The 21,246-nt window shown below is 51.0% G+C and overlaps 3 protein-coding genes across 4 annotated transcripts in view; 2 read left to right on the top strand and 1 right to left on the bottom strand.

Moving 5' to 3' along the window:
• Positions 1–6,288, top strand: part of FRMPD1 (FERM and PDZ domain containing 1) — a 26,295-nt gene extending 20,007 nt beyond the window's left edge. Inside the window, exon 15 of one of the 2 annotated variants that reach the window (XM_075079271.1) lies at positions 1,113–6,288. In XM_075079271.1, coding sequence (XP_074935372.1) covers positions 1,113–3,457 — 2,345 coding nt within the window. In that variant the 3' untranslated portion in view covers positions 3,458–6,288. Of the gene's footprint in view, positions 1–1,109 lie in introns of both variants that reach the window. The other variant, XM_075079270.1, reaches the window with a different exon arrangement.
• On the bottom strand, positions 5,684–11,083 carry TRMT10B (tRNA methyltransferase 10B). Its single transcript, XM_075079274.1, has 8 exons — positions 10,895–11,083; positions 10,663–10,771; positions 10,419–10,543; positions 9,637–9,789; positions 8,781–8,859; positions 7,868–7,935; positions 7,445–7,568; positions 5,684–6,415 (listed from the first exon to the last, which is right to left on the bottom strand). Exons 1-8 carry the CDS (start codon positions 11,045–11,047, stop codon positions 6,309–6,311), a joined length of 918 nt encoding a protein of 305 aa, XP_074935375.1. The 5' UTR covers positions 11,048–11,083; the 3' UTR covers positions 5,684–6,308.
• A 1-nt stretch (position 11,084) lies between these two features.
• LOC142050546 (uncharacterized) lies at positions 11,085–20,918 on the top strand. Its single transcript, XM_075079275.1, has 5 exons — positions 11,085–11,215; positions 14,312–14,476; positions 17,150–17,249; positions 19,804–19,934; positions 20,580–20,918. The coding sequence occupies exons 1-5, from the start codon at positions 11,165–11,167 to the stop codon at positions 20,862–20,864; spliced, it is 732 nt and encodes a 243-aa protein (XP_074935376.1). The 5' UTR covers positions 11,085–11,164; the 3' UTR covers positions 20,865–20,918.
• Positions 20,919–21,246: the final 328 nt, after the last annotated feature.

Raw genomic sequence — 21,246 nt, forward strand, 5'->3', positions numbered from 1 at the left:
TCTTCAGCAGAAATACAGTGGATGTGCACACGGGTCAGAGCTGCCACTTTGCAGGGAGATTTGTCATCACATCCAAGCATTGGATCCCAGAAAAAGTCAGGTTTAAAATTAGTTTGGCATTCTGGCAAGTCCACAGGTTTCTGCAGGAATTCCAGAATACTGATGTATGGCTTTACCTAATCCTGAAGTCAACATGCTGCATAAGTAAGTTCTGCGCATCCTTCTGTGCAGCTGAATCTTTGGTGATGAAAAGAGTTGTAAGTCCCGGAACATAGGAAAGATGCGTGTCCTTGCGCTGACAGGGAGCTTTATGGCAAATGTTCCCACTGTCAGGCAGTACCTTCACTCTGCTATCTTTCCTCAGGTTGAGGAGAGCTAAAAGTTGTAAGACATTATTTTTCCATGCACCCCCAAGATCAAAAATAATTTTCAGGTTGGGGCATGTTACGTAACTCAGTCAAGGAGTCCTGTGGCTGAGCAGCTCCCTGGTAGTTTTATTTTTTAAGAAAGGAGAAGATTCTTGCTTCTGAAATAATCTCTTTCAACATTAGCTGAACCTCTTAACAATTTGTTTTGTGTAGTTAGAACAATTTTGGGTTTTGCTTTCATGCATGGTAACAATACCATGTTCAGACAAAAAATTGTAATCTCAGGAAAATTTTATCATCTAAATATCCAGGCTGGGAATTTCTGGTAACGTTTCTATCCAATGTTAATAAATCTACAGCTGTAGGCAGTGGTCGCTATAGCTGCTGCTAATATCACCAAATTTAACTTGAGAATTATAGCTGTACCTGCAGTCAGATCAAGTGACTCCAGTAAACAAGGGTAGAGACTATCCAGCGCCCTGTATCACTAATCCTGGACTTCAGTTTTGCAACTGCAGGCCCAGACTCTTTATTTTTCTTGACATAGCTGGTTCCAAGTAGATGCTTGACCCTACCATAAGAGACAGTTTCCTTTGGCACTTGGGAGCCAGGCTTTGCTGCCAAACATCTATGTCTGCAATTGCAGGACCTGTGTTAAGGGCTTTTTGGCCCATTGCGTAGATGCATGGATATTCTTCTGCCTGGTGCTATTTCCTGACCTGTGTGTTTCTTACTTGCCAGCAGGCTACAATATGACATCCCAGGAGGGTATAGACAACTCCTCTGGCATCCTAAAGAAACCAAGGTGCTACACCCTTGGGGAAAACCTGACAACAAGGCAGACAGCAAGGGAGAAACAAAGAAAGGAGAAGGAGCTGACATATGCCAAGAGCCTGAGGAAGAGAAGATCTTTCCTGAAAACCAATTACACCTCACAGGTCACTTTCCCCTTGGCTTTGCCGAGCTCTCTGCAGAGCTGCTGCTCTTGGCCACTCCCCCCACCACTCCTACCTCAGCCCCCCACTCCACTCTCCTCAGAGAACATGAAGACAGATGCAGAGCTGGGACTTCCTCCTGCCACCCAGGCCCAGAGAGACACTGCTAGCACAAACCCATCCTCTGACCTGATGGAAATGGAGCCTGACACCATGGAAACAAAATCAGTGACTGACTCGGTGGTTTCTTCCATTTCAGCTGTTCGCCTGCAGGGTGACCAGCACAGGGAGGAGACTGCAGGCAATGCCATACATGTGAACAGTGGCCTCCAACCTTCACATGCTGTACATCCACCTTTCTTGTCCCTAGAGGGAGCTGTGTCCCTCCCTGGGGGGCAAAACAGAGCTTCCCAGGAAAGTTCCTCCATGAAGAGAAATACTGGGTGTCTGAGTGAGGAGAGCTGTGTGACCAGCAGAGGCTGGATGTCCCAAGTGGTACTGGAGGAGGTGGGTGAGGTGGTGGCAGCCCAGCACAGAGCTGGTGATGTACCCCCATTCCTGGGCCAAGAGGTGATCTGCCCTGCTAATGAACACACCCTGCCGCCATCAGCTCGTGGCCCCAGCGTGGCCTCTGCCCATGAGGTGGCCCAGGACCAGCAACTGCTCCGCACTGCTGGGAGGCAAGCAGCATGTGAGGAGCCTGTCCCAGCTCCCTGTGAAGAAAGAAAACCTAATCATTCCAGCCATGCTGAAAACAGCAGTGACGGTGCCTTGTCACCAGCAAAAAACAGACAAGTGATAAACAAGGAGGCCTTATGGAAAGTGCACAGTAAAAATCACATGGGTTTTCCAGATGCAACCCAGCTGTTAACAGATTGCAGCAGCACTTCAGGGGTTATAACTCGCCTCTCCTGGCTTTCATTTGGGGTGAGAACAGACCTCACATCACCCAGCCCATCTCAGGAAAGGGCAGATATCCCACTAGAGGTTTTGGCCTCTCAGAAGACCAGTTGCTGCCTGGGGATTGATGCTATCAGGAGGGAGATGCAGACATCCCCAGCTGGACCACCCTTTGACAGAGAGTTGGTAAGCAGCCAGGGGCTGGATGAAGGAGAGCCCAGAAAAGAAGCAGGAAATGTGGCTCACAAACAGCCATGGCCTATTCAGACTCTGCTTCCCAGAGAACAGGCTGCTGTGTTGAGGAAGGTTTCTCCTCTGACTCCATCTCTAGGGCTTTCCACCTCCTCAAGCTCAATTCCCATGGACTCCTTGGGGGAAAGAGCAGGAGACCATGGGGCTTCAAAACACTCCTTCTTCTGCTTTAACCAGAAGAAGGATGAGCAGACCCGTTCAAACCCTATCATGACTAGGTCCTTGGGTTTTTCCACAGGGAAGACAACATCGCCACCACAGCTTGGGATGGACAAATGCAGTTGCCAGCTGTCCTATATCAGCTGCTTCCACAGGCCTGATGACAGTAGGGAGTCTGAAACCACTATCCCCATGTGCAGCATGTTTCTGAGACCCCTCACCACCCCACCATCCAGCAGCTGTAGTCTTCCTGGGACCCCTGTGGACAGCTACCCAGTCTCCGTTGCTAGGGATGTGGCATGGTGGGACTCTCATATCCAAGCCCTCAGCCGGCTGAAGGACCAAGCACAGATGAGCCCTGCAGATTTCTCCTGCTTCCTAGCCTATACCACAGAGCTTCAGGTGCTTGTGGGGAAGCTTTCTGGGAACCAAGCAACCCACCTGCAAGACCGATGTGCAGAGGAGGGTGCTGAGAGCAAGGGTGCCCTTGGCTTAGCCTCCCAGGACCTGCTGTCCAGTTGCCAGGACTTCCTGAAAACAGACCAGCCCCTCAAAGAGCTGCAGGGTGTGCTAAGGGTGACATTCGACCACCTGGTTCAGCTGGCAGTGGCCTGCTTCCAGGTGACACACTGCCAGCTGTGCAGGCAGAGGCAGCACGAGCTTGGGGCTGCACTCATGGATGTGGTAGCCACTTACCACCAGCTTGTGCAGGCTGTTCACCAGCAGCTTCACAGGCAAGGCTGCCCAGACCTGGGTACCAAGCTCCTCGCCCGCCAACACACAGCCCTTACAGCTGCCATGTTTTGTCTCATGCAGCAGTTCAGGGTACACCCATTGTTGTGACAGGGTTTGGTGGCACACAGGTGCACTGCGTGGGGAAGAGCCCAGCCATGTTCCTGCTGTCCACTACCACATGCTCCGCTACAGGATGTTTTGCCCCACAGCTTGAGAATGGTCATAGAAGGGTGTGTCTATGCATGTCTGCTTAGCTCCGCTAAAAGCCACCCTGTCCAGGGTGTGGTCATGGGCCAGGGCATAGCGCCCTCCAGCCTAGCTTTGTGTAAGTCTGTGTACACAATTCAGATGTAATATGCAAACTCATAGAGTACTTCAGTGGCTTATGTATCTGCCTGGGGTTTGCCCCTCACCTCCAAAAGGCCTTACAGGTGGCCAGTCTCAAGGTGTTGTCTTAGCCTTCTTCTGTCACCTGTGGAGAAGGACAGCTTTTTGGCATGCCTTTTCTCCCATTGCTTAGTCTCCAGGCAGACTGTGGAGTAGAGTGATGTCAAATCCCACTCATGCTTGACAAGAAGGAACCCAGGCTGCTTTGTCCACCTTCTGTGGCTGAGAGTATGTCTGGACTTTGAACGGAAACCAATCTGGGAACAAAGCTATCCTGTATTTAACTGCTTTTCCTTGCAAGGGCGGAAGAGAAGGTTGTCCCAGGTGAGGGAGACGCCACCATATCCTGCTTTTCTGATACGCTGTCTGTGTGTCAGCCAGCTCTTCTATTTCCATTTGCTGATGCTTGAGAGAGTCCCTGATTAACCCCCTCCATGCTACTTAAGGATCCTTATCTTCCAGAAGGAATAAATAAGTCCTGAGACTGAAATGACACCTTCACAGCTGTGGAGATGACCCATGATCCTGGTGTCCTTAAGCAAGGGCAAGCCCCTTTTCCGAACATCTTCAGTAACTCTTTTTCCATCATGTGTGGTACATCCCTAGCTAGTTATGAGCTGTCTGCCCTTAAAGGATATCCAGCTATACACCCCTGGTGAATCAGCACTCTAGTGCTGGAGGCATGACCTCGGCATCCTCTGATGAAGAGGGCAGAGGCTGGTCCCTGACTGCTGGTGTCTAACTGAAGGCTTGTTCGGGAGCAGCTGCTTTCTCTGAGGGAAGCCTGCAGCAGGTGTGCTGTGTGACAAGCTGGCACTGCAGCAGGTCAGTTGCTGCCACTGAGTGTGCTCAGGATGGAGCAGTCTGCACCAGGGAGCAGAGAAGCATTGGCTGGCCAGCTCTGCCCATACACACTACATCTCCCCAAGCACCTGGGAAGCATGGGGACAGGATTGTCCTGTGGCTCCGCAACATCTGAGGGAGGCCACCCCTACCTTTTGCTCATTCTTTAATTCTTCCAGAGGGGCTAAAGGGCAAGTCCTTGCAGCTGAACTGTGGTGTGGAAAACAATGGAAGCTGGGACAGAAGGGAGTGCTGCAGCGCTCCCTAACCAGGCAGACTCTTAACAGCCAGGCAAGCAAACACAAGAATTTGGCAACCTTTAGCAGTCCTACACCAAATCCTCCACAGCCGCTACTGTAAGCGGCAAGCTAGCTAACCAAGGGGAGTCTGCTTTCCTGGCCACAGAGGGGCCAGGGTGGCTTAAGTACCTGCAGCCACTGGGGAAGGTAGCACTGCCAGGTGGTTTGGGTTAGTGTATGCCACTGGCTAGCAAAGTCAGGGGCTCAGAAACTTCAAGTCTCTTACACTGAAGCCCAAGTGCAGACCTCCGATTACAGACCAACAGCTGATGAGGAGAGGGACACAGAGTAAGAACTGGAGGCACCCCTGGGACACCAAAAGAGCCCATAGGGCATAGCAGAGCAAAAGGCACCGGCAAACACAAATTCAGGCTGTGTGGGGAGCAACAGCTTGTATCCACCAACAGTTTCTGTTGCAGGAGGCCTGACTGACACTATCTTATAGGCACTGAATTCCAGGTGTAAAAGGCTCTTGCTGTGAAGGAGAAATGAAAACACATAAGCATATGAGATAGGAATTTACCTCAGAAGACCTTCATATCTTTCCACGGTGGTTAGACATAGTCATTGACTGTGAGGGTTTGGGGTTGTTTTTTTTTAGCAACAGTGGCTGAGGTAATAGACTGACTTAGATGCATCAAGAAATGCTTTCTGCTGTGGCCGTGAAATATGTCACTGCTATTTGTGCAGGGCCCAGTCAAATCCCAGGTACCTTACCAGGAGGAACATCAGGGTTAATGAACTTCACACATCAGTGTATGATGATGTGCCATGCATGCATGCATCAGTAACTGTAAAGACACAATGACAGTTTAAAAGTAACATTTTATTTTAGATTAGATGCACAGGATTAGCTAGAGGCTTCTACAGCTCACCAAGTCTTCAACTTCTTTGAAGTTGTTTGGACATGGCACACCTGGAATCTGCTTCTCCACTGGGGAATCACTTCCCACCTTGTGATCCCCAATTGAAACACCACTGTCCTTTTCATGGGAAGGACTTTTCCTTGCCAGTGAGCTTTGCCATTCTAACTTCACCTTACTTATAGTTTAATCAGGTGAAAGAAATACCTTAAAGCTCTCCTCTGTATCCCAGAACAAGTATAGATGCAAGAGTCAGAAACACTCAAACAACCAAGTGCAAAGTAGGAAAACTGTATTCCTGTCAGTTTTTACTTGATTGCAGGGCTCCATCGCCTTATAGTTTTGTGTTCAAGGGGAAAAGTAATTTCCAGCATTCTACTGCTGAGGTAGAATGTGTCACTCTCAACAAGGCCCTTAAACAAGATTTCAGCAGAGCTGTTTTCTCTATGCACATTCATGCCAGTGCCTCTGCTTCAAATTTGGAGTTTGCCTCTCTTGTCTGCACAGTTCCTTAACATCACAAAATAAAGAGTTTTCTTGTGCGTTGTCATGCTGAGGTATTTCCACTTATTTCACTGCATCTCGTAGCACATAGCCTTTTCCAGATGAGACTCCAGCTTTCAAGGCCGCTGGCCAGCTTTGGGTATCATAGTAAGTTGATAAGACATCAAAGACTGTCAGGAACAAGAGAGATGTACAATGCTGTGATAGCAGTATCGATAGTAAACTCTATAATACACACGCCACTGGCTGCAAAACACAAGGGTTTGCATTCCCTCTCATTTAAAATCTGATGAACAAGTGTTTGAGGCAGCTCATCTAAGGAGCAAATGACTATTTTGAAGATGACTTTTGGAACTCTGGCTAGGAAAAGCAGATACAACTGAAGCAAGCTGCCCCCTGTCACCATTTTGACTAACCTGTACTGCTTTGTCCATGCTGCTGATGACAGTACACATTCTGGGTCATACCTACTCTGCTTCCACCACTGCTTCTCAAGATGGTGTGTCTCTGTATTGGAGCTCCCTTGGGGGGCACAGTGGTCTCTAGCAGTTACGGTTGGTGCTCTGCAGAGCCCCCTGCCAGCTCCTCTGCCTTGTGCTGATGAAGACGGCAATGAAGTCCTCACACCAGAGGTAAGAACTTACTAGAGCTGGCCTCCTAGGGCATGAGCCCCTCCATAGTCCCTAGCAGAGGCATGTTCACATTGCAAAGCCACAGACTGCCAGCAGACGAGGAGGAGCACAGGCACATCCATGGGTGTGACCAGCTGGCCCAGCCCATGGCCATGACATGGAGCCATCACAGTGGTACAGCACACAAATGCTCTAACCTGGTGTTTTGAGCCTTGCCTTGATTGAGCCTGACAGAGGCCTGACAACTTCTGTCCTTCTCCCTTGCCTGGGACCTTGTGCGAGTTGTAGCGACAGCCGCCTCCTCCCATCTCCCCACACTAACTGTTCACTGCTTCATGCAAAGCAAAAGTTATGCAAGTCCTGCCCCTCTGAGAATGGGCTGATGCAGAGAATCACACAAAAACTTAAAATGGGGGCAGCAGGGTAAAACCTAGTAAGAGAAACCTCTGTCCCAGTGTTTCCCCCATTACTCAGCACCAGGCCTCCATTTTGAAAACTCTGCTGCTTGATAGCCTCCCCGCCTTCCTCCAGCCCAGGCATGTAACAGGACATGGCTCAGCCTCTCACCTTGATTAATTGCCAGTGTCTCTGAGTGGTAGTTCTTGGTATTAACATTTTTCACCATGTACTCGCGAATGGGGAGGCGGGCTGTTTGCAAGGACTGCTCTTGTGCCCTTTGCAGAGTCAGCTTCTGCAGGGGAAACAAGAACAAGTTGGCCAAACTTGCACATGCATAGCATGCATATAATTTTGGGTACAATCAGCTACGAAGCCAAAAACTGTTCTGGGGCTCATTTCACGCAGACTGCTGCAGTCTCTCTCACGTGGTGCTGGATCCAGGCAGAACCTTGAGGAAAAACAGACGGTGGCACAATACTGATGTCTCAAATCGAGGCAGCAGCGCCACTGAGTGCCACCAATGGGATGTCTCTGCTCTCATGAGAGAATGGGGCAGCCAGCACTCTCAGGTTCCAACAGGCTACTACTCACCTTGTGAATACTTTCATCCACCAGGCCTCCGAGGATGTACACTTTATTTGGATCTATATCTTCAAGCACTAGAAACAAGAAAGCACTTGCTCACCACCATACAACAGTAAAATCCTGCGCTACAACACTTCCCAAGCAAGATCGGTGAGAAAGCTGTAGCCAGTCACCCTTCACCCTGGAGCCTCAGACCGTGAAGCACGCTGAGACTTCAGAGACAGAAGCGTCTGCCTGAACCTGCAGTCAGACTGAAATGAGGAGATCAGACATAGGCTGAAAGCACAGAGTGTCAGAGATACCATATATTGCTGCCTTTAACATTGGCTGTTCTGAGATGTAGCTGATCTTTTCAGTCTGATCCCAATCTGCTCTGCAGATGCCTCCCCACTGTCAAGATAATGTACTAAAACCTTCCACCACCCTTACCAGATTCTTTATCGAAGTAAGGCACTTGCCTAAAACAAGAAAGGGATCTACGTCTCCAGGAACATGAGGCTGGTTAGAAATGGAGGAAGAGGAGAAAATAAACACAGCAGCAAATTAAGCAATAAAGGGGACATTGTAGCTCCTGTGTTACTTCAGAGACAGGTGTAATCTAGACTGTATTCAAAAGTGCCACACCATCTCCACTTCGCCACTTCGTAGTATTACAAACTGCAGGGGGTTCTATATACAGGTTTTAAGTCTCCTGCAGGTCACACACAGTCCTGACTCAAAACCTCATTCCCTGTGAAAACAGGCTGAAATATGAATAGATTTAGCATCAGACCTAAGTACACAGTATATCTCATGCAATTTGAGACAGTGAATGCTTGGAATTGAATCACCTGGAGTCTGAAACACTCTCAGAATGAAAAGCTTAAAAATCAACCTTTTGCCCTAGTTCCCCTGTGACTAAAGCAAGTAAAATATTTACCATTCTCAGAGTCAGGAGTGAGATAAACAATTGCATCTAAAGGAAACAGGTCCAGGTAACTTTCTTGAGTTGTATCCATCTGAATAATGAAAGACAGGAAAAGAAGCAGCCCATTAGCCCAAACTTCATCTGCCGGAACAAAACCCACTCTCAGACACAGAAATATATTGGAACTGACACTACTGCCTTAGGCGTTTAAGCTCCTACAGATAGAGAATTTTTTTTTAATTTGGAAAATGTTTCTATATGGGCACTGAACAATACATATTTCAAAATCCATTAAATTATCTTCTCAACAAAATCCCTATACACGGTTTGACTGAGATCAGCAATAATTACCTAATTTTAAACGAGATTCTCATTTTTGACAGATGCAAGAATCTCCACGTCAGGTGGTTTTCTCCCCTCACTGTTACCCGCTGCAGCCCACATGAAGTACAGAACACATGGCTCAATGTCACTGTTGTAACGTGTATGTGTGGGTCTCGTCCTCAAGTCAGACCAAGGTCGGTACAAAAACTCAGGACAGGAATGTGTGATGTGCCCAAAGTCTGACCAAGCTTATGTGTCTGCCTGTCCCCAATAACACAGGTGTCTTTGCAGAATTAGTGTCTGTAGAAGGAACTCTCCTTCTGCAGGCAGGAGGGCCAAAGCTCTAACCAGAAGGCCTTGTGCATCACCCTATTATCTGTCAGTTCTTGTCTCCTGCCAAAGGGCAAGAAGATCTGACCTTAACCACTATCACTCAACTGCATTCCCACCACCTGAGCCCAACTCAGCCTGTGTTGGATCAACACTGAGCACCAGCATTGTGGGTCCGGGGTGCTATGAGCCTTGAGTGGTCAGAAACCCTTACCAAATAATTGGAGAAGCCGTCGTTCATGCGAAAACACTCCTCATAGATCAAGGACCCCACCACAAACTCCGTCAGACAGAGCCAAAATGGCTTCTTGGCCCGTCTGTTTGCCCCGTAGAGTCTCCTGATCTGCGAGGCGAGGCGGCTTGTTTCCTTCCAACAAATAACAAGCACAGTGACCCACAAGTCTAGGAGCAGGGGGTAACACAGCTCTGTTCGGGTCCTGCAGACATCCATCACACCTGTGTCACTGGCCAGTTGCTGAGACTCTGAAAACGCTGTTCCTGGGGAACAGAGCTCAGCTGCCTCTGGGTCTCAAGGAAACCAAGCAAGCCAGGTGTGCAGCCAAACAATGCTGGACACCAGGCAGACGGGAGCAGGGCCAGGATGGTGGAGGGACAGGCAGAGATGGGAGGGGCCTGCATCCCCCGCCCCAAGGCTGAGCTCAGGAGAGCTGCTGTTTGTGCACCCTCATACAGCCCGGCTCTAGGTGAGCTGGAGGGTTTCTCAGTTCCCCAGCACAGCTAAAAGAAACCAGTGACCTACCCCAGCCACCTCCTCTCCCTCTGCTTCTTCCCTGCAAACAGCACCTTCCAGAAGCAGCACAGGGCAGGATGCTTTACAGAGCAGAAGCAGATAGGGACAGATGGGTGAGAAAAGCAGCATTCAGGCCACGTCGAGGCTACAATGAGGCACGTCCTCAGGATCTTCGAGAAGCTTCCAGACCCCACAAGGGACTGCGTCGGCAGGCAACGGCAGGGAAGGTGTAGAAGACCCCCTACCTTCTGTGTCATGCAGTTGGCCACGCCGAGGTCCACGCAGAGCCGGGGCCCCGACACCTTGGCTTCCAGAAGGCGCTCCTTGGCAAGGGCGGCCAAAGCCCTCCCGCCATCCCGGCTGGCAGCCCCTGGGAGGCAGAGCGGAGACAGGTTAGCGCGGGCCCCGGCGGGGCCTCGCCCGCCCCTGACCCGGCCTGCAGCTCCCGCCAGGAGCCCCTCGTGGGGGGCGCGCCGCACCGCCCCTCACCTGGGCCCTCGGCCCACCGGGCCCTGCTCCTCTCCCGCTCCTGCCGCCGCTTCCCCTTCTTCGCCGCCAGCACCCGCTCCCAGCGCCTCCGCTTCCTCAGCACGTTCCTCTGTGGGAGTAGCGGGGCCTCAGGCCTGCGGCCCTCCTGCCGCTGAGCCCGCGGGGCTGCCCCGCCGCCGGCGGCGGAGCGGAGCCCTGCCTCGCCGGCCCCCGCCGCGCCCCCGGCACCTACCGAGCACCGCGCCGTGCCGCCCGCCCGCCCCGCGCCGGGACCGAAGGCCGAGGGCTCGATCCGCAGCAGGCGGAGGGCCTCGCAGGCCACCGCCACATCACCCTCAGGCTCCACCGATGAGCACCCACCGCCGTCCGCACCGTCGCCCGCCATCACGGCCGCTTTCCCCTCCGGGGCGGGGCCGGAGCCAGGGCGGGGCGGTGCCGTGTCCCGCCCGCCTGCGCCCGCGTCGGCGGCCCTGCCCGGTGGCCCGCGAGGGGAAGAGGGGCCATGAGCGGCTCCCTGCTGCGCGGCCTGTGGCTGCGCCGCGCCCGCCCGCCCGTGAGTAGCGGCTCGGGCACGGGACCCTGCCGGGGGATGCGGGCCGGGGCGGGGGACGCGCGCTGCAGGCGGGAGAAGCCGCCCCGCGGCGCGGTGAGGGCGGCTCCGGGCCGAAGGCGGCGGGCGGGTGCGGGGATCGCCCGCCCGGCGGCCCTCGGGCGCTGCCGGATCTTGCCATGCCCCCCGGGCGGCCCCCGACGGCGGCCCCGAGCGGGACCCGGAGTGCCCCTGGCCGCCCGGCGGCGGGGCGGAGAAGACTCGCTGGCCACGGCCGCTGTGGCCTCCGCGGAGCCGTCGCGTCTCATGGAGGCCAGCGGCTCCCACCTCTTGACGGTTTCTCTTTTTCACTTGGGGCGTCTTAGGCCATCGCAAAGGGAGGGTGAATCCATCGGGCACGTGCAAACCGTCCGTGAAGCTGCTGCGCCGTGTCACACACCCTGCGTCCTCTGTACCCTAACGTTTTCTCTTCCAGTAATAGGAAAACCCACCAGACCTTTGTGCTGATGTGTACAGGTCTGGTCTTCAACCAGGTGCATGGCTGACCTTCACGTGATGGGAATCTTTGCTTTCAGTGGCCCTAAGGCTGTAAGCCTGTTGCTCATTTCACCCATCTACTTACCTTCAGAAGTTTAATTTCTGAGATGGTTTTCCCGTTTATACTTGCTTTAGTGTTTTTCTTAGGTGGTACCGGGATACGTTCTCTGGGAAACAGCATGTATGGCTGTTCCAGTGTCTTCCTCCCTCATCGCAGCAAGTTGAGGTGTCTCTGCCCCAGTTATCATTGCTACTTGTTTATGCTGCAGTATTGTGTTGGCATTTCAGGCCAGAACTCAAATCTATGCCAAGCAAAAACACTTGGAGAATGTGTGACCCAACAGGTTTAGTTTTTACCCAAAAATTGTGGGGGACACCATGCGGTGTTGGGGATGACTGGGGATCATGCAGTGTTCCTGGGAACATTGAGAACTGCTATGGTGCCTGCCAGAGAGCCGGGAAGCTGCTCGAGGCACCCTCCCAGCAGCGTGTGAGTGTTAAAGGAAAAGCCACAGCCTGAGCATTCACACACCATTCAGGGAGTTGCACACACCGAGACTAACTGCTAGGACTAGAGTCTCTTCACAGCCGCAGCTCCACTGAGTCAACAGGTGCCCCTTTTTGACTCCTCCCTCATACACACTCACTCTCAGGCGCTTTTTCTCCTCTCAGGCTTGACCCTAGGTTTCCCTGAAGCAGAGTCTTGGCATAACATATGCCAGACAAATGTACTGAGTGGTACAGCAGTAAAGAAGAGCTCAAGCTGGGTGCCTCTGGAGAACGACCCTGAACAGAGAAATCCCTGAGCAATTATACCCTTACAGTCTAAGTTCCCCTCCCCTCACTCCAACAGTAATGTTTGGGTCCAGAGTCTTCTTGTTCCTTATTAGATCCTTTCTTTGTCTCCAGACAGGAGATTCCTTTTCTTGTCTTAATGGATGCAGCTTCTGCTGATGGTTGTAGCTATTTATCGATCATATATAAATTTACACATGTTCCTTTTCTAGGTTAAGTGTAGGTGGGCCATCCACCTTGGTAAAGACTGGTGATAATTGTCTTTTTGGCAAGAATGGTGACACATTATGATACCAAGGCCCAATTCATCCCTACTTACTCTCACACTCATTATCACAAGCTTTTGTCACCCTCGGCTTTTCTAGCGGGGGTCTGGCTCCTGCCTTAGGTAGAAAGGAAAGTTCAGTTTATATACAGGTCATCAAACGACACATTTCACCCACATCAGCTGGTTCGTTTTGCCAACATAAAGTGAGGGTGAGCAAAAGCCAGAGAGCAGCATCCTCCAGGGCTGTCAGACTACTGGGCCCAGCCAAAACCTGTGGGCACAGGCGCCGGGCAACAACACAATCTCAGTGCTGGAAATTTGTTTCACCTTTGGGATCAGTGAAGCCAATTGTTAGGGAGGAAGGAACTATAACTCCCTTAATGCTTGGGCAGAGGTCAACTCAGTTACCCCGAAGGGCATCCAACAGGACCATGAGGAGGTGTGACCTCTGCATCTCTGCCCTCTTAGTAACTGTGATCCCATCTTAAAAGAGTCATAGTTACTCCCTCCAGATCTGTCTGGTTTGCACTGGTTTTGGGGCCTTCCTTCATATAGCTAAGTAAAAGTTCAGTATAAGGTCAGTGTGTTGAGGTAAAAGTTCATAGCTTGTGGCCTGAGGCTCGCTACTAATTCTATTGTTGGATTCCGTTTGAGCTAGAAAGTAACTTCTACAACAGGTGGGACACCTGGGATCTGCTCCCATGCCTGCAGCGAATGCCCAACACCAAGTCACTCCACTCTCTGGCCCAGCCCACCCATCTGTAGGATGCAGCTGCTTTTGTAAAGCCCTTTGCTACGCAGCTAAAAAGCTAACAAGGCCTATAGCCTAGACACTGCAAGACCACAACTTCTTTGCACAGTAATGGAGCATTACAAAGGGTGATACAGTCTTCTCAGTACCAAACCTTTTCCAGTGGTTCAGGCATAACAGTGCTGTTTACTTCAGGCCTCCCAGAAGGTGCCAGTGATTGTTCTGAAGGAAGGAAGGTAGCTTCGCCTGGAGGAAGGCTGATTTGCAGAAAAAAAGGCCTTGAATTTATTCTTCAAGCTCCTTTCTTGAAGGAGATCTGTTAGGGCTGCTGCTGGATGTCCATGTGGTGTTGCTGTGTGCAGACTGGTGGGAAACACCTTTCAAGCTTGGGAGATGCTGCAGGTTCAGCGTTGGTGCTGATGGGCTGATCCATGGCTGGTGACAACTGCAAGGAGCAGGAGCTGTGGCCTGCAGCTGAGATGGTGCATAGCAGGGGGGCAAGGGAAGGTGATGTTTGCCAGATGCCCACACAGCAGCTTAGGGCAACAGCCAGGAAAGCACCTTGGATTTCCTTTCCCAGAGTGCCTGTGGCACTGCTAACGGAGCAGTGAGAGTCTTAAAGGGACAGAGGCGCCCCGAGTACTGTCAGAAAAGCAGGAGTAGCTGAGGAGAAGTGCTCGCTCCCCAGGCTGCCGAGATGATACGTGTCTTTCCAAATAACAAACTTTACTCCCTCCTTTCTCCCCAGCTTCTGCCTCTCCTAGCCTCACTAGGAGGACTCTGGAGGCAGCCCCAGGTGGCGTACAGCACCAAGGAAGAGAGTGCTGCAAGACCTGTTGGGCGGTACCCAGTACCCAATAAGAAGGACATGCCGTATGACATTGTGGAGCTTATGGAGGAAGTAGAAATGAAGGTAAAGGAGTTCTGCTGCAAAACTTTGTTGGTGGAAAGGGTCCAAAGTCCAAGTGTATTACATATCCTAAAAGAGCAGATCTGACCCAGTTAGGTCTAAAAAAAACCTGATAGGGAGACTGAGGTGAGCTGCACTTCTTGCAAAGCTCCTTCCAGTCTACAGGATGGGATTTTGCTGGAAATCCTGCAGTGTGTTGGCAGGATTGTAAGTCTCCCTGGTTCCACAAGACTAGTGGGTTATTTCAGATGGTGTCTTATGCATAGGATTAGCTGGAACACTGACATGTATTTGTTTTTCTGGGAGAGCATCTGTGTTTACTTGATGCTCTATTAAGAGTGTTTTTAACACTTTTATTGGATAAAAATGAGAGGAGCTGTTTTGATGACAGTAGTAAAAGGCTCAGGGTGTATTTCTACTTTAGAGCTTTTTTTCTCCAGTGCTAAACGGGCTGCACAGTGGCAGAACAGTAAGCTTAATGCAGAATGGTGTATAAAGGGAAAAAGAGGGAATTGGACAAGAGTTTCCTTCCCTGCTGTTGCAGAGCAGAAATGCCAGACAGATCTTCCTAAACAGCTAAAACACTTCTGTGGAGACTTATCTCTTCCAAGGCCTTCCTGTCAGGGGAGTGCTGGTCCATCCCTCCCTGTCCTTCCTGCTAGCCTGTTGAATCTGTGCTCTGCTATCATTGCAGTGGCCCCGGTGAAGTATGCATAATAATGAAAGGAGTCAGCAGGCTTGAGGGTAAATATGATGTACAGAGGAAGAGTCAGCTCAAATTTCACATGCAAACTCCTGTGTGTCAGTGCACTGAAGGTGTCAGCAAAGACCTATGTATAGGATCCAATCAACCTAGCAGACTGATATCCAAACAGTGCTACAAACCTCTCCTGCCAGAGGTTCCTAGGTAAACCAATGGGTTGTGGATGTGTCATGCACTGTTCCCGGATTGTTATTGACAGCAAGACAGATTCTGTCTGTCAATGTGCTTCACTGACAAGATGCCAAGCGGTTAACACATACCACAATTTTATTAAGCTTTCCACTGTCCTTAAGCAAGTCACTTTAACCTATATAGTAAACCAAATACATAATAAGATAGAAATCAGTAGAGCAAGACACATGAAATTGGGGGAAGAGGGATACAACCTGCTCAGTGTTCCAGTAGTTTGTGGCAAGGTCAAAGGTGATGGGGGTCTCAGAGCAGCTGAGAGGGAATTCCACCAAGTTACTCCCATGCTCCGACTTCATAGCTGGCGTGAAGCCCCCACTCTCCACGTATCTTTGTACCCAGAGTCTGAATTGCCGCAGCACACCCTGCTACAACTCCTGGAGCTGAACAGGGGCTGTTTGGGGTGGATAAATGAGGGGCGAGGAGGGAGGAAGGCCTCATGGGTCGGCAAAAATGTTCACTCTTCTGTAATTTAAAGGAACCACACAGCTAAACCCTCAACCGTGAGTTGTGCTTGTGATTAGTCTTCAGTTGCAAGTGGGTGGCAGCTTCTTGATTTGGTGTAAATATTTCCCTCAGGGTGTTCTGTTAGAAACTGTCTCGGCTCTTGACGTAAGTTTAGGCCTAGTTTTCTGGCAGCTGATTAAGCAGTGTAGGGAGTGGCAGAGGCTTGTTATCGGAGTCTGCACAGTTGGGACTGTGGTCTAAGCAAGGGGCAACCACCAAGCCTTCACCTAGTTCCACCCCTCACCTCAGCCTCATCGTGGAGTTCCCTCTTCAGCAGACCCCTGACATTAGTCTGGCCCAGGGTCAGGACCCCACAGGATGAAGACAGAACAGCCTCGTCTTGGTTTACTGATAGTGAGCAGACGGATGAGACAGGAAGGCAGCACAGGCAATTGTGTGGCAGTGGAGGGGGGTTGCCAGAAGGGTCTGTTACACCTGGGCTACTCTCCTTTTCCGTAAACACACTGAAGAACAGCAGCCGGTAAGCTGATGGAGCCTGCAGGCAGTTAGCACAATGACAGCGAACCCAGAATGTTTAGAACTGCAGCAGGCAGCCAGGCACCGAGGCTGAACACCAACTGATAAATGCCAACTGCCTGGAACCCAGGCACAGGTGGGTGCTGCATCAGCTGACCCTGCATGTGACAGGCAGCAAGCAATTTTCTGGGAAAGGCAGCCCCACACACCATCACAGAGATGGTCTGGGCATTGCAGTTATCACGGGCAGAATGGGGAGAGAAGCAGAGCAGCATTGTTGTGCCAGCATATACATACACTGTGTGCTGGCTCCTCAAATGGCGTGCTATTCAGATTGGGCTGGCCCTGTCTGGTGTCCTGTAAGCTTGGAGGGAAGAGGAGAGTTACAGAAGGTTTAGGATGGTCAAATGGGTGTAGCAGCATCTTTGCAGGGAGACCAAGTGGAGACAGCCTCTCAGATTGGAAAGGAGCTTGCCTATGTGACTGTGGTCATTACTGCTGTGGCTGAAGTGAGCAGGGCAATCAATCATGCCATGAAACAGCAGCAACAGCTAATTAAGAACCACATTGTTACATGTTCAGTCGTATATATAACTGGGCTCAAAGGGCAAGAGAATGGGTCTGCAGAGATTTCCCAGCACTGTTGTGCTAACAAATGGTTTGCTAAGCCTAGTGCATTGATGTCACCCTCTTTGCTCTGTGTTAAGTTACAGTTCTTATTTTTCTTTTCCCTTGAACAGACTGGATTTCTGCCCAATGTGTTCAAAGCCATGTCTCACCGACCTGCTGAATTCAGAGCTTTTTTTGCTTATTACAATGCCATTATGAACAAAGACACAGGTAAATCATACAACCACCTCTAAACTGCCCTTCCTTTTGTAGATGCGAAAAGTTGCTAGAAGCAACATTTCTGACATCCTCGGGTGTGTTGCCTCACCATGCCTTCTCCCAGTCCATAATAATAGCTGGCAGAGGCTGGAACAGCGCAGCAGCTTCTGGTTTTGCTCATATTGCATACAGCTTCCTATTCTTTACCTTGTGGCTAAAAAGCAGCTCTCAAGCCAAGCTCTGCTGCCTCACTGCACCATGCTCTGTGTCACGACAAAGAAAGGATGGGCTGCTGCCTAAGATAAGCTGGGAGCTGAGTGTGCTGGAAGGGCACAGGCAGAGGCAGCGGTTTCATGGGCAAGGCTGCAGCCCCATACTACCAGAGCAAGGCAAGTAGGGTAGGTCTGGCAGTGGTGACCAGGGCCAGCCGGCATTCTGGATTTCCTAGGCAAGTCCATGGGGATGAGGCAGACCCAAGATCAAGCCAGGAAGTTGACCTGGGGGTCAGTCAGGGTCCAGACCAGCAGGGTTACACAGCCAGGCACTGCAGCTGCAGCGTGGCTCAGACGGGGTCACAGCCAATGGCCCAGCATAAAACACCTCCCAGGGGAGGGACAGGTCATTGCTGACCCTGCCTGCAGCTCTTCCTTCACAACAGTTCTTGGCAATGAGCTGCCCATAAACCGTGCACAAAATTTGTGTGAGGGAGGCTGTGCCCCCTGGGCTGTGATGTGCTACGCTGAGGACTTTGAACCCAGGGCTGTCTGTATCCTGCAGCATCAGGGAGAGGTCTGAGGTGGTTGCTGCACACTGCGATGCCTGTGCAGCAGGTGGCCTCTGGGTGCCCCAGTGTGGAGATGAGGGAGAGCTGGCTGCAGCAGTGCTGCTGGGCAGGGCTGTAAGAAACTCTGCATGGCTCTCCAGCCTTTGAGGAAATGCAGTCTGAGGACAGCCTGTTCCTCCCTCATACTTCCCGTGGTACAGGGCACTGAGGAGCCTGTTCTTTTGCTCTGATGGTAAATTAGTAAAACAAGGTTTTTGTAAAATAAGCTGGTGCACGTAGACTGCTCCTCCTGCTACTGGGAGATGAGAGCTCGGGAGGAGTGTCTTGGCAAGATCTGGAGGCAGTGAGGAGTGCAGCCTTATGCGTCTCCCACATGGTACATGCAGTCTCTGTGTGAAGCTTTCCCTCTCCTTGTGCTGCTGGAGTGGAGCTGTGCCCCTAGCTGTACAAGGGTCTGTTTTTCCCTTCTCATTCCCATGCTTCCTTTTTGACTTGAAGAGTAGGACTATTTTGGATCCCACCCTTTTCAGCATCTCTCCTACAGGATCATGGCATTGCCACCTTCTGGTGCTGAACCAGAGCAAGAAGGCCTCTTCTCCTGACTCATCCGTACCCAGGAGGTTTTAACAGTGTCTTTCATGCTCTTAGAAGGCACTGGTTTTATGGAAATATTTTCAAAGTCCAGTAAAGCAGCAGCTTTTCTGGGGAGGAGGAGGGACTCTGACCTTCCCTGTGAAGTGCAGTTTTGAAAAAACCCTGATTATCTCAAAAAAGACAAAGAGCATGAGTGCTGATATGCAGCCAGGCAAGTTCTTCAGATCCTATGCACAGTCCTGTTGTGAAGCTGTTTGTGAAAATTATTAGGATTGATTCTGAGTATAACAAAGCACATCTTTATTTTCAGCAGCTTCTTTAGAGCAGTCACACTCTGTAGAAGTTGTTGTTTGTCTGTCTGGTGGTCACTAGGAGTTCTCAAAGCCCCAGTCCTAGGGTACCTCATTGTTCCTTTTGTTTTTTTCTTTCTGCCTTCAAAAGTTGCCAATAATGTTTACTTACTGAAACCTGCTTAGTGGGTTTTAGAACACTGCACTTTTCTGTAAAAGCAGCAATAAAGCATCAGAGGAAGAACAGACAACACTCTCCCTAGCCATTTGCCCTGAGACATACACGGAGAAGTACCAACCAAGCTTCCTACTCTGTGAGCAAGTAATTTTGCTCCCCTGAGTTTTCGTGTTATGTTGAACTGATGTTTCCCTGTTGACCAAATCTCATGTCCCTCATCCTCACTAGGTGCCTCACAAGCAACTATCCAGGTAAATTGGTTGCATGGATGCTCACAGAATCACAGAATGGTTTGGGTTGGAAGGGACCTTTAAGGGATCATCTAGTCCAACACCCCCCCCGCCATGGGCAGGGACATCTTTCAGTAGATCAGGGTGCTCAAAGCATAGTCCAACCTGACCTTGAACACTTCGCAGGTGGGACATCCACAGCTTCTCTGGACAGCCTCTCCCAGTGTCTCACCACCCTCACTGTAAAACATTTTTTCCTTATGCCCAATCCAAACCTACCATCTTTCAATTCAGGACCATTGCCCCTTGTCATGTCACCTAAGAGCTTTGGTTGCAGTGTCTCCCTGGATGCTTTCTGGAGTGCTGTCTCCCAGGCTGTGCCACAGGCAGCTTGTACTCAGAGCCTTCCCCTCCCTGCTTCCCCAGTGATACTTGCTGTGGTGGACACTTTTAACAGCAAAGTGGGCCAAATCTTTTGCTGTCCCCGTAGGGCGACTCAGCAAGGCAGACAAAGAGCTCATAATTGTGGCTACAAGTGTTGTGAATAGATGTCCCTACTGTGTGGTTGCACATGGAGCACTTCATCGGATATATTCCAAGCAGCCAGCACTGGCTGACCAGGTCAGTGGGGTTACATCGTGCGTCCCGTCTCCTTCACATGGTCCCTTGGGAGGTGGGAATGGGCCTCTTATGCACCTGTGTTCTCACCTGAAGCTTTCATCCTTAATCTATATTTTGAACGTTTGATCTATGTGGTTCCCAGCAATTCTGAGCAATTTTGGCATGTCTGGGGCCCTAACTCAATACCTGGCTTACTAGGTTTATTGGTGAGCAGTCATACCAGTAGCTGGTGGGGGTAGGACCTCAAGGTGGGGGTCTGTGTATCGTCATACTCTTTTGCAGCAAGACGCGTGGAGGGATGGTTGGCTTGTGGAGCATTCATCCTGCTGCCGACATTCTTTGCTGTTTTAATTGCTCTGTGGAGGACCTTGCTACCGATGGGGAGCTGCAGCATCCTGGGTGTTGCATCCTGTTTCAAGAACTCCTCCATAGCCTGCTCAGCAAAACTGCCGCAGTCCCCAAGATGAGAAGGGCGGTAAAATAGATGAGTCTTTTGTCTGATGGTAGCCAGGCCATCTGCTTCGGGTGCTAAGTAAGAGCCTGCGTACTGCTAGCTCTTTGGTTTGCGGAGCTAAGAAGGTGGTTAGCCAGTTAGATTGTGTGCTGTGTCCATCTGTCCTACCTCTGGTTTCTGCCTTCTCACAGGTCATTGTGAACTGGAAACTGGCTGACCTAAGTGACCGGGAGCTGGCAATGCTGGAGTTTGCTCTTGCAGTCTGTCGAGCTGATAACATCACTGAAGAGCATTTCCAGAAGCTGGAAAGGCATGGTTTTGACCGTGAAGACGCCTGGGACATAGGCATGATTTCTGCTTTTTTTGCTATGTCTAATCGCATAGCTCATTATATTGACCTGCGCCCAAACAAGGAATTCTACACCATGGGCAGGATGCCCCACGGAGAGGAGGAGGAGGAACCTGAGCATGCCTGACATGGATCACTGACGCCTACGTACCTGAAAGATTGATCAAGTTCTTAATTCTCATGCTAGTGTGGCTCATTTCTGAATGCGTAAGAGGGTTAAAAAATTGCCAGATGGAAGGCACGAGTGGTGGGCTTCCCTTTTCCTCAGGGTTTGGGCTGACTCCCGTGCTCCTGAGCTCCTGACACGGCTGGAAGGGCATTGCTTTGGTCTGGGGACTGGCAGTGCGGGTGACGAGCTCGCTGGGCCCCACTGTGAGTTTACAGGAGCTGTCCCGCGGCGTTCTGCCGGCTCCGCGGTGTGAGGTCTAACGCGCCTCGTTACAGCCCGGCGTGCTGCACCCACTGCCGCGGGTGGCCGGGGGCTAGCGGCTCGCAGGGCCCGGGGAGGC

The sequence above is a fragment of the Phalacrocorax aristotelis genome, chromosome Z, assembly GCF_949628215.1.
Source record: "Phalacrocorax aristotelis chromosome Z, bGulAri2.1, whole genome shotgun sequence".
NCBI lineage: Eukaryota > Metazoa > Chordata > Aves > Suliformes > Phalacrocoracidae > Phalacrocorax > Phalacrocorax aristotelis.